A 13,324-nucleotide genomic window follows, 5' to 3' on the forward strand; every position below is an offset into this window, starting at 1 on the left:
ACAAACTATGATCACAACCTGAAGGACAATATCAACACCTGTACACATTCTCCATCATACAGGATTCACACCACATGATTGCAACAATGCTTTCCTGGACCAGCAACCTTCGTTCCCGGCATACTGTAACTCACTGGCATATGCAAGCACACACTGCCTCACCTCTACCTATTCATTCTGATTTATCAGATTCTTAAGAATATTCTTAAGTGTAATTCTCAACAATGTTCTTATAAACATCTGAATTTTTCTAAGAATAGAAGGGCAGACTTTGTCAATGATTATGCTATAAGAGTAATTTGTCCATTTGTTATACTTTATTTGTGTAACAAGCACCTCGCGACTCACGTTCTTGTCCGTGTCAGTAAACATGCTCTGAAAACTCTGGGTTTTGTAATAACGAAGGCTAAAAATCTGTAAAGTAAGGCAGTTAGAACAGGTCAACATTAAAGCAATATAATATTAATTATTGGCGAAAAAAGACCACCAAATACATATAGAAAAACGAACCTTTTGAGATTTTAAAGACAACCGTGAGGGTGTTCTAATTTGGCCTATGGAATATATTTACAACAATATTGTCAGTTCTGACTTATAACACAACATCTTCTGACAAATCACTGTAAAAAGAGGTGATTTTGGCTATATTCTTTCACACAGCCTCAGTCTAGGTAACCATGTGCATATTTGCAGACGAAATGCGTTCATGTTTATATATTCAAACAGACTATAACAGTGACAGGTTGTTGGAAACGCATTTCATTCAGGAGTCACCTGTCGAGTGTGCTGCCTCTTCCTATCGCTCACAGAGACGATCCCTGCGTGGGGAAAAAAATATATTTCCCACTTTAGGAAAGTTAAGGTTTATCGGAAAGTCACTGGATTTGTCGCTTTTTGCTTCTGTACAAAAGCTGCTAAAGGGATCTTAAAAACGACAAAATCAAGAGACAGACTTGTGTAGTTAGAAACACTGTTTTGTGTGTGCGGGCCAGAGAGGCACACAGCAGAAAATATAGTGAAACATGTTGTTTGAAATTTTCTCTCCCTTGCTTGGGGCCCAAGCACGCATTTGCCCCTGGGCCTGTGCCCATAATGCCCATTGGATAATCCGCCCCTGGACTGAACACATGGGCTATAATATACAATAATAAACTGTTCGTCCTAAATATATTTGACATGTTTTTTTTATGTCTGACAGCCAATCAGTGGGACATTGCATACAGTGGGCCGGCCACAGAGTATGAGTGTGACAGCTTGAAACCTGGCACATTGTACAGACTTCGCACCTGCAGCATCAGCACCGGGGGCCACAGCCAGGTAACAAACATCCCTAATAGGAATGTGACCCTCCATTAGACAGCAGCAACGTACAGTTGTACCATTTAGACAATTTCAAGATAAACATCCAACTACTAATATTGTATACACAGTCTTGTGTATATATGTTATGCTGACGTTTTTCCATGGTGTTTGCAGTGCTCGGAGAGTCTGTCCGTGCGTACGCTGTCTGTAGCTCCAGGATGTTGCCAGTCTCCTAGGATTGTGGGTAAAGCCAAACATAAAGAAGTGCACTTACAATGGGGTGAGAGTTTTCACGAACCCGTGACATAACCATTCATTTCTTTCCCGTTTACACACCGTTCTTCATATTCATCAATCTTCTAAAGAGTTTAGGTTTGCTTTTCATTTTAGCCTCTTTTTTGTCTTTCAGGTGTACACATTTAAGAGATGCTTTTATTCAAAGCTATTAACAGTTCTGAATTGTGACACTTGACGCGAACCTTTGCCTGTTTGTCAACCATAGGAACAGTTTAAGATTAATATGTAGACAATCCTTTGCTGTTCTACCTCATTGCAACATTTGCAAGTGAATTTTAGGGGCAGAATGAAATGATGCAATGATGAGTCAGAGCGATTGTCCGCAGTGCGCCTGACTCTCTCTCGTTCCCTGTACCAGATCTATCAAATGGAAGTTAATAGCAAAACAGTCTCTGCTTGGGTAACAACTCTGAGAAAGCCACCGCAAATGGCTTGATCTCATAAAGTTCAACATGGTAAAAACATGGTATTTGGGCTTTTGGAATGGCCGAAATCCTGTTATTGTTTAGCCGTGAATTCATTTAATATTGTGTGGCTATAAATTCATTCAATATTTAAACTCCTTATTTTCGTTACGAAAGAGAACCTGTCACTTTACACAAATATGGTACAAAACTAGATAGGGTTGAGTCTTGTCCTTTAAATTGAACCGTATGTCAAATGTGCTGTTGTAATTTCTTAACTCCATGGATACTAATTGCTTTGTTTTTTCTGCTCGTGTCAGACCGTCCCTCCTCCGAGGGGGCATGTGAGGTGAGCGAATACAGTTTGGAGATGAGGGAGGGTGAGTCAGAGCCAGCCGAGGTCTATCGCGGCTCTGATCTGGAGTGCACTGTGGGCAGTCTGCTCCCTGGCGCCACCTACAGCTTTCGACTGCGCGCTGCCAATGAGGCAGGGGTGAGTGACGTAAATGTTTTCTATACAATGCAGTTTTACAGGACTTTAAAATCCGTCTCATTCATGTTGGTACAAAATTTCAATATAAAAAATGTGGAGCTTTGATGTTAACTCCATTCGGCCATGCAAGAAATGCAAATGACTTGACTTTAATGAAACATCCTATTTAGATTTAAGATTAAAGTGACGGATTGAAGCTAAATAATATCAACCGTCTCATTCGGAGACTATACAAGTATATTCACAAAAGATTGGACTGTATTCATCTCTTTGTGTATGTACTGTATGTATCCAAAGTCCCCATCCCACAATGCACCACACGTTCCAGGACGTCTTTTGTATCTGATCGGACTCATCTTCACTTTGGTCACGTAGTTCAGTTAATCATTTGAATCTATCCAGAGATGAGAGTTGTGCGGCAGGAATCTTTTTTGATCAGACTGAGCTCATCCTCTAGTTGTCATTTTTTCCCTCTAGGAACCAATGAGGGTATCTCTCCATCTGTAAGAAATCTGAAGAATCATTTTCTTTTCTGTCAACAGCACCCAATGTTCAACCCAACAGAGTTCAGCTAGGCCAAAAGCAGCTCTTCCGTTGGTTTTTGTCCTCTTAGGGTTTGTTTGTCTTCACTGTTGAGAGCAGGTTTCTTTCTTTTTGGCAGACGTGTTCATTCAGCATTCAGAGCGAGTGCTAAGGCTGCTTGAGAGATTTTAATCCTCTGCTTTGTTTACTTGGATTGTTTGTGTGAATCAAGCTCTTGAAGAAACATGATTGGAAACATGATTTAAATCTTCGGACATTATTCCAATTTAGCAGACGCATTTATCTAAAGCGACTTACATCAATTAGGAAACAACAAAGTGATTTATCATATGGAGGCCGTAATGCAAGAAGTGCTAGTTTTTTTCTTTTACATAAATGCATTAACAGAGATTTAATAGATGTTTCGTGTAATGTATGCAACGTTGCTCTCTCTTCTCCTTTTCTTAGTACGGACAGTTTTCTGAACCAGCAGAAGTAACGACTGCAGCGGGTCCTCCCGGTCAGTGTGCGGCACCATCCCTCAACTTATTGTCCAACACATGTGTGCTGGTCAGCTGGGAGGTACAAATCTCGGTCATTTCATGCAATATCATAAGGGAAGCACAGCTTATTCATATGTATGGACCATTCAGCCGCAAGATAAATATATACAGTAAATCAATTGTATGAATTATGATTCTATAAAAAAATCTGATTCCAATAGAATAAAATGAAATTGTGGTGGCAACAGGATGAAATCATTGAATTTATATAATCAAGTCAAGGAATAAAATGAAAATGTAAATTCTAATCATATTTTGTATTTGTCAGCATATGAAGAGTTCGGATCCAAAATGAGATCAATCCGTTTAAAAAAAAAAAATCATGTTTTTGTGTTAGTTAGCTTTTTTGTTCGTTATTATGGCTTAGATAAAAAAAACAATTGCCGTTGATATCAACTGGAATGCACAATAAAAAAACATTTCATTTAGGACACAAACTCTTCATATATTACGTATGCATGAACATGTTATCATACAAACATTAATTAATAAGAGCGGAAGTGTTACTTGGACCGTATTGTATTCACTGTCCGTTCTTGCATCTCCGTTCAGAGTCCAGAGAGCTCAGGAGCCGACATCTCTGAGTACCGTCTGGAGTGGGGCAGAGAGGAGGAGCCAATGGAGCTCATTTACTGTGGCTCTGATACACAGTGTGAGATCTCTGACCTGACACCTGCTACTCATTACTACTGCAGACTACAGGTAGAACTGCAGTGCTTACTATTTCATCACTCATTACAACTACATTACCATACGCGTGTCGCTGAACGGGTTGATTTATTTATGACATGTATTGTTCATGCGCAGTCAGTTCCTATAACTGCATGTGTTTAATTGGCTTGTGAGGGTGGAATAATTGATGGGTAAGGTCGAGCAGAGAATGGCTTTTAAAGTTCAATTACCCATACTGTCAGGATGCTTTCCTTTTTAAAGGATTGGAAATATTCAGTGTTTTATTTGTAATTAATGTTTTGGCTTGTCTGCATATTATTTTCCTTTATGACCCTTAATGGCCTTGAGACCAGGAAAGAGAAAATAACCGGGTTATTAAATGTTATCAACCTTAACAGGTGCAGAAATCTGCAATAAATAAGGAGATCTTTTCTCTCGAACACTTCATTTCGGTCACATTATGATTATCAGATCATTAAAGGTCATAGGTGGTCAGATTAAATGTGATTAGCATATTAATATGTTTTTATGATTATGTTCTTGCATGGATAATGTGGATGCAGTGTATGTACCATAGTCTCACAACCCGACCAAAGCTGAATATACTTGTCAGACTTTAGGAGGTATATTTAGCATGTGCACTTTGCTCATATTTTTGTCCATGTCATTATGACTAGAACATTGAACTGAGGTATAGAGTAAAAGTAGGAAAAGTCAATGCCTCATTAACTGTGTCTGTGCAAAACACTCGGGTCATTATGATTTAAATATATGAGCTGGTTATGTCTAGATGACTTGATGCAATTATTTGTATTTATTAACAATTCCAGACACATAACTCAAATGCCTTTCCAGATCATTACAGATAATAAGTGATAACGAGAAAACTCGACCGTCCAGTGTGGACAAAATGTAAAATTATAATGGGTTCTAATGCGTTTCTAACGTCTTTTGACGTGTCCCATCGCGCGGTGTTACAGTCTACATGAATTTAAGGATGTGTCATGTGGACAGTCATTCACACACACAACACAGTTACGGCGTTTCTTCTTTTGCTTCTCTAAAGTCTTCTGCACGTCTAGTTGTTGGAACATGGCTGGTTCTTCCACACCACACTCAACATCTTTTTTAATTGAAATACCAAAGTTTTTTTATTTCTTTTTAGGTTTGTTAGCAGTTCATTACATATCGTACAAAAATGCAGATATGTTACTACAACACATCATAAGTCCTGCTTTGTTCTTTCTCTTAAGGCTGCAAATCAGGCAGGTGCTGGACCGTACAGCGAGCAGCTGAGCTGTCAGACCCCGGCCACTGTGCCTGACCCAGTCTCACTGTTGTACGTACTTGACCACGACCCCACATACAGTGGCGTATACTCGCCTTCCACGTGCTTGGCTTTAAAATGGGATGAACCCTGCAGCAACGGAGCAGAGATCACCTGTTACACACTTAAACTGGGAGAACAGACCATCGGCCTGGGCAACAGCTTGTGTCATTTGTTGCAGAATCTACAGCCGGACAGTGAATATAGGTATGCGCATGTAGATGCATTACAGTACTCTCATGTGTCTTAGGTTGCTTTCCAGTGCAACAGTGCAGATGTTTTTACAGTCCTGTTTTGTCACCTGTCAGAGACCATATGTGCCCATAAATGCTGTCAAGAAACCATATGGCTGCTTCCGTTTCCAGATAACCATGCTTGTTTAAAATCATGTAGGAGGTGAGGAACTGCCCACCTCACAGCAAAGGGGGCGTGTCCATAATAACAACCATCTTGCTTACTTTAAATAAATGCTAGGCAAGCAAATTATAGCTTTAAATTAACATTCATTTCTATTTACAATTTGTTTCTATTTAATCGCGAAATGGGTGGTTTTCTAAAGTGTTACCTTTAGCCTTCTAGCACTGTAACCATGATCCCACCCTTCATGCAAATCGTGGTCCAAAGGCACGCCACCTTCTCGCTGGGTAACGATGTCGTTGAGCTTAATTCATAAAGGTCCACAGACCACATAAGCAACATAATCAAAACCCATCAAAATCTTTAGCTTAAAAACAGCTCCTCAGAAACTTACGGGAGACGTCGCGGACACTACGTACATATTTTACACAGTCTATGATCGTACAACCAAATATTTGAGAGAATGGGTTAACTTGCATATATGTCCTGGTAGCTATCGGCTGAGTATTAAAGTAAAGACGGTCGTTATTTTATGTTTTATCATTAGTTCACCCACTGAACATACACTGCACATATATAATGTGTTAAATATGTCAAGTTACTCTCACAAAGACATTATCAATCAGGGTCAAACATGGGTGTGACTGTATGGTCATTCGCTTTGAAATGGATTATGTCTTTTTTCATTAGGGGCGTTCAGACAAATGAAATCTCATGAAATGTTAAAGTATGTTTTGTTTTCGGCTAAATGTCAACCGACGAGTCTTGTGGTGCTGGAGAAGCTGCTGTTAATTCAAGTCCGCTCCCCAACCTCCCCATATTCCAATTCCCAGATTTTAATTTGAATGAGTAATGGGGTGCTGTGCAAAGCGTAGCAAGTCTTACAGCCCTGAAATATAAATCTGAATGAACTCACCAAGGTGAAAGTTAAGGATGTGGGTGATCATCTTTGCTTCTCGTGGATGTGACGTGGCTCATTCTTCTCATGGCGACGGGGATGAGCCACACCTCATTTCACGAAAAGGCAAAGGCTCATTTACACAAGGCAAAGCTCTTTATCATGACAAACAAGAAATAGCCTACTGTTGTTTTGGGGTTTATTCAAGTGTGAAGTGTACCACACCAGACCTCTGACGCTTGCTGCGTATGTTTGTGTTCCTGTGCAAAAAACATGGTGCTTATCTGGGAAATGTCATGCAGGGTTACACGTGGTTGACAGTAAAACTAGGGTACATCTGTTGTTCTGTTGATAAACAAATGTGAAGCTGTCCTACACTACATCCACACACGCATATTCAGAAGATATTCAGCGCGTGTGAATAATTTGCACTTCTAGAACAACCAAGCAGTTGCAATATGGCAGGAAATGTTGTGAAACATGTTTGTACACGGACCATGCTTCTGTTGGTTCCATGCGTCTCTATTGACAGTCTGCTTGTTGTGATTGGAAAGCAAACCCAAATCCAGATATGCTTGAGGCTTTTACTTTACAATATGGAAAGTTCAGCTGTGAGATAAGATGACTTGACTCTCTTGCAATAAGCAAGTATTCAGTTGTTGACCTGTCCAAAATTTTTCCAGTTACTCTTAAAAATGATCATATTATTAAATTACTATATTGAAATATTTCTTTTGATCAGTGATAATATCTGAAGGGTTTCTCGTGTCTTACTCCATATAAATAATGTGATAATGATCAGCTATTTTATAACTTGTAACAATACATAGCACCAGTTAAGCTTTTATGGTTCCATAAAGAAGCTTTAACTTTCTTTCACAAAAGGTTCTTTGTAGTGAAAAGGATGTCTCTAGACTATATAAAGGAAATAAATAATTATTTTAAAGAACCAGTGTATGAAGTTTAGGGACATCTAGTGGAAGGGTTTTGAATGGCTAACACAGGACTTAGATGTCGTCACGTTTTTGCTTTGTCGAATGGGATAAGGAATTTACGAAACGCATTCTGTAGAGCAGTTTGTCCGTTTAGGGCTACTGTAGAAACAACCTGGTGAATTCCATGTAAGGGGACCTGCGGTATACGTACATGTAGATAGAAAAAGCTCATTGTAAGGAAATAAACACATAACACTTCATAATGTAAGATCTCTGAAGACATAGTTATGTGTATTATAATGCATTTTTGTCAATAGATGCTCCGAAAAATGCCTTTGCCTAAAGGCTCCTTTGTCAAATCAAAAATGTTTCTTTTAATATCACTTTTATTTTTAAGTTAATAGACCAACATTCAGATATCAAAATGGGGTTCAAAGGTCTGGTTTTGATGAAATAAAGGGTTGTAATAGGAATTCCTTACTTGTTAATGAGTTATTGATTTTTCTCCACCCGTAGACCTTCTGTTAAAGTTCAGATGAAGTCTGTACTGGCCCTCATACAAATCATGCTATAGAAAAACATGAATTATGTCTAGGGAATAAGAAATAATTTGCTCTGCCATTTCTCACTTTTTTATGTAAGATTGTACCTTTCTGTGTCATTTAGGATCTTCTGGTGTACTGTACTCTTTTGTCCACTGTAATTATTGGAACATTTTGGTGTGTGATCTATATTAACACTGTTAAAAAATATATAAATGTATCTTTTTTGGATTTATTTGTTTTCTAGAAGGAAAGTACAAATCTAAAAAAAAGCAACATTGGGTTTACTATAAAAACAAATATGAAACTTGTCAGCGGTGTGTTGTAATCTTGTTGTGTCTCTATGTCAGTGTACAAATTCAGGCAGTAAATGAAATCGGTGCTGGTCCCCTGAGCCCTCCCCTGCTGGCCCGCACCAGGCAGCTGCCCCCCGTCCCTCCCAGACTGGAGTGCACCGCCGCCGGACCCCAGAGCCTCAAACTTAAATGGGGTGACAGCAGCAATCCCAAGAACATGCTCGGAGATGAGGTGGTCTACAACCTGCAGATGGAGGACAAGAACAGAAGGTGAGTTTGTCTCTGTCATGCGATATAAATATCAGTAGAGACACTGCTGGGAGGAACATTTTATTCATTTGAAAGCAGACTGTGAGCAGTGATTTAACTTAGTCAAGGTGAGCTGTCACAGGAGCTATAAAAGCTCATTTTGTATACTTTAGCAGAGATTTTTTAGATAAATATGCTAATTAAATACAGAGATAAAACAATTGAATGAAAGTTTTCTTTAAGAAATAACTTTTTGAAGTTATGGCATGTTTTAGACCAGACAAACCAACACTAGAAACAGGCCACAACAGTTTAACACACACAAGTTTGGCTTTATCCTACATCTAATTGTAAGTGTTGATAGTATTTTTTGGCAAGCTGGAATGTTGGCAGTTGTCTGTGAGCGGGCGCTGAGCCTGACAGACGGGAATTTAATAAAACATAATGCATTACCGAACAGCAGTTTCAAAAATCCTTTTATTGTTAGCTTGGTTCATTTTCTCATTATGCTCTCTGGCCAGATGTAACCTGCTACTAATGGTCAACAGACGGAAACGTTTTTTTATTTTGCCAGAATCCACATGAACCTATTGTAGTTTATATACCTCAATACATATGACAAATGATGTGTGTTATTTCTCCTAGACAGGGAATTAAAGAGACAGTTCACCCAAAAAATAGATATTCTGTCATCATTTAGTCGGCCTCCAGTTTTTCCAAATCTAAATCAATTTCTTTGTTCACAGAGAGAGATATTTGGAAGAACGCTTATAACCAAACAGTTCTTTGCCAACATTGACCACCATAGCCGGAAATATGACGTTTGCTTTCCTACATTCTGCAGAATAATTTATTGGTGTTTAACATAACAAAGAAATGTATAAAGCAATTTTTCCAAAACATTTTTCCAGATATCTTTCTTTGTGTTCAGCTTTTCTCTGTTGCTTCCCAGTTTCCTTGAAAGTTTCACAAATCGAGATTGGATTTAGCTATGCTAGTCACATTCATTTTATAGTTTACAATTGGATTCATTTTATAAAACTAAAAATGTTTAATTTGAAAAGATTTTGGGTTGTAATGGTATTAACTTAGTAAATTAATAACTGAATGCATTTTGTACATATTTTATATTCTTATTGCATCCATTTGTTTATTGCGTCTTATTTCGGTTCAGACAGTGAAGGTCACAAAATGAAACTTCACAGACACGCTTGTAAACAGAATGGCTATCATTTGGTAACATAATCTCTGTTTGTGCAATAACCTTGATCAAATCAGAGCAATAACCATTCTGACTAAAGCAATTGCCACAATTGACATTAGAGTTTTGTAAACATCTCTTAGTTTTTTGGCACATTCGCTATGCTAATGATAATCAATTCAGCCGCTTTATCAAAATTAGACGCTGACAAAGCAATGAGGACTGATCAAACTCCATTCATACCTAAAATGGGCTTTGAACGTTCTGCTTTTACTTCCAGAATCCTATTAGTGGTCAAATTGCCATAGTAACCGTAGATCTTCTATCCATCAAATGAACTATAGCAGGTATTCTGTCAGTCTCTGGACCGCTCTGTTTGTTCTTTTTCCTTCTGAAAAATGTTTTCTTCAGGATTATGTTTGATAATCCACTGGGTGCTGTGGTGCCACGTGCTGGACTTGAACAAGGTTGATGTTCCGTTCTGTTTCTTTATTAACACAAAAGCTGCTAGAAAAGAGATCCAAAGTGAAACAGCCTTTGATAGAGATGCTTTGGCAAGTGCATGAGGTATGCCCAAATTTAAAAGGCCTCGGTTACAATATGAAGTATTGACTCTGGGTCACTGGTTTGTTATCTTCATCTCATTAGTCAGACATCAAGTTGGCAGGAAGATATTAAAGTCACCATGACACGGAAGTTGTGATTTGACTTCTTTTCCATATCGTGACGTGTATCCGAGTGAAACGGCTTTTGATAATAGAACAATGTAGGACGGGGCTTGATTTGCACTTCCCTTTTTGATTAGTTTGGTGTAAGTTGGGCATGGAGGGGAGGACTAAAAATACCTGGCCATTGGACAGTCAGTATAGTCCTACCTCTTTTTTATTGCTGACGTCATGTGGTGAAGAAAATCATGTATAATAATCCCTGCAACACTATGTAAAACCCTTAGAATTTTCCTATTTGATTTCATGGTGACTTTCAGCTGTCTGAATCAGTCATTAAATAGCAGCTGCTAGTTTGCTCTGTCATTCTGACCTGAAGTGTTTGTATATTGGACTGAGGCTGTTTGGCTAGAATGGCACATGGCACGCGTGCCTGTTACTCCGAGGTGACTGCCAATACCAGACATTTCTGCCTAATTTATTCTAATTGAGAGCTATACAAGGTTAGATTCAATGAAAAAGTTTGAAGCTGTTTTGCAATGTCATTGTGTTTTTTGTGTTATGCAAAGACAAAAAAACAGGTGTAAAAGAGCATCTTTTAACATTTGGAAAGATTTTGATTGCTTTCGTATTTTATGCTTAATTTTTTACAAAATCTCTAGAAAATCACAGGGCAGCTTATGACTCTTTATATAGTATTAGACACTAGTACTAAAACTTAATATTACATCTTATTAAGTCGGTAAATGTATATTTGAAATAAAAATCAGGAAATCTACCCTAGTCCGCTTAAAAAGGGAGGTCTGGGGTGCGGCTCATGTGAACTCCAGTACGCTTCGCTGCTGATATGAATGCAGTCGCAGAAGTGAAGCGCTATTAATGATGTATTATTTGGTAAAAATGTGTAGTGTAGCTGTATATCTGTAAATATATATATATATATATATATATACTGTATATAATTAAACTTTTTGTGGTTTAGGTTTGTCACAATCTACAGAGGCCCGAGTCACACATATAAGGTACAGAGGCTTTGTGAGTCAAGCAGCTACTGTCTCAGGATTCAAGCTGTGAGTAAGGCAGGAGAGGGACACTTCTCTGAAATACACACTTTCCATACCACCAGGTCTGTTCCTCCAGCTCTCAAAGGTAAGTTTTCCTCTCACATGCACGGCAACGCACACTTCTTCATGTGCTGAATTGCTTCTTACTGGAGGTTTATATGTGAACTGCATATTGTCCTTTAGCCCCCAAAGTGGTACAGTTGGAAGGGAATGTGTGTGAGGTCAGCTGGGAGAGCATTCCACCAATGAGAGGAGACCCCATCATTTACATCCTACAGGTGCTGGTGGGCAAAGAGTCGGACTACAAACAAGTGAGTTCCTATTCTTTAGATTAAAAATAGCTTGAAATGGTATATATAATCAATTGATTTGATTCTTTGCTATTCATCTTAAATTAGTTTGGTTTACATTATTATGTCTTGCATTTCACTTAAAATATATGATAACATATGAAATATATGTGCATATTCACATGAAGACACAGAATCTACTTTACATTTCCTAAAATACGTCTAGAAATCTACAGGTAAGGTCAAACTAAACAAACCTGCAAATTCTGTAGATTTTCCTCCACTCTACTATCTTAAACGTACAAATTAAGTTTTCAGCTGATGTAGTATATATTTTATTTTGACATCTTATGATGCAATTTTAACAAAAGAACGTTTTCTTTCTACTCTGGCGATAGGATAATGCAATAATTTCAAGATGAACTAACAGATTGCGTAATATGTAGAGATCAAGTAATAAAAGACAAGTAAACAACACAGAGAAAGCACAAGTAGAAAAATTGAATATTCCACCCACTTTTGTCAACTTATTGTTACAAATGTTATCCATCATCCAAAATGAGAGTCATTTTTATGTAAATGGACATATTTTGAGATGAAATATGAATCTTCCCATCACTGTGAATGCACGTCTTCTCTCCAGGGAGATACATTTATCATGACCGGAGCAATCCACTCAATTTTCTACACACATTCACATTCAGAGTTCCTTCCTGGCATGAGTCTTGTTACTCTACTGCTGTGTGCCTTTTTTATGTAGATGCGGGAATGGATGGGAGAAGCGTGTTGTTTGCATGTAAAGATAAGTAGCGATAGTGCATATGAAGCGTGGGCCCCTCGTGTCAGTGTAAAATGGCAACAGATGCTGTCGTGTGTAACTGTTTGCATTGGCTCTGACATGTCTGTGTGGGTGTGAGGTGGATGAGCAGTATGCTTCTGCCGCACCAACCTTTCTGATTTAAAGGGACAGTTTACTCAAAAATAAATATTCTGTCTTAATTTACTTACCCTCAAGTTCTTCCAAATTTGTATAAATGTCTTTGTTCTGATAAACACAGAGAAAGATGTTTGGAAGAATGCTTGTAAACAAAGCTGGAAAGTAGGAAAAATGACAATGGTAGTCAAAAGTGCCCCAGAACTGTTTGTTTTCATACATTCTTCAAAATATCTTCTTTTGTGTTCAACAGAACATAACAATTTACAAATAAAAACCTATGCTAGTCAATGGTGGCCAAGAACTGTTTGGT

At 38.2% G+C, this 13,324-nt stretch overlaps 1 protein-coding gene across 2 annotated transcripts in view; it reads left to right on the plus strand.

Annotated features, from left to right (window-relative positions):
* fndc3ba (fibronectin type III domain containing 3Ba) overlaps nucleotides 1–13,324 on the plus strand; it is a 108,216-nt gene that overhangs the window by 89,405 nt on the left and 5,487 nt on the right. The window contains exons 17-25 of one of the 2 annotated variants that reach the window (XM_079453005.1): nucleotides 1,199–1,317; nucleotides 1,477–1,582; nucleotides 2,324–2,496; nucleotides 3,487–3,600; nucleotides 4,134–4,283; nucleotides 5,507–5,787; nucleotides 8,663–8,878; nucleotides 11,706–11,872; nucleotides 11,971–12,098. In XM_079453005.1, the coding sequence (XP_079309131.1) occupies nucleotides 1,199–1,317; nucleotides 1,477–1,582; nucleotides 2,324–2,496; nucleotides 3,487–3,600; nucleotides 4,134–4,283; nucleotides 5,507–5,787; nucleotides 8,663–8,878; nucleotides 11,706–11,872; nucleotides 11,971–12,098 (1,454 nt within the window). Of the gene's footprint in view, nucleotides 1–1,198; nucleotides 1,318–1,476; nucleotides 1,583–2,323; nucleotides 2,497–3,486; nucleotides 3,601–4,133; nucleotides 4,284–5,506; nucleotides 5,788–8,662; nucleotides 8,879–9,603; nucleotides 9,787–11,705; nucleotides 11,873–11,970; nucleotides 12,099–13,324 lie in introns of those variants that run through there. The other variant, XM_079453006.1, reaches the window with a different exon arrangement.

The sequence above is a fragment of the Barbatula barbatula genome (assembly GCF_947034865.1).
Source record: "Barbatula barbatula genome assembly, chromosome: 3".
In the NCBI taxonomy this organism is placed as follows: domain Eukaryota; kingdom Metazoa; phylum Chordata; class Actinopteri; order Cypriniformes; family Nemacheilidae; genus Barbatula; species Barbatula barbatula.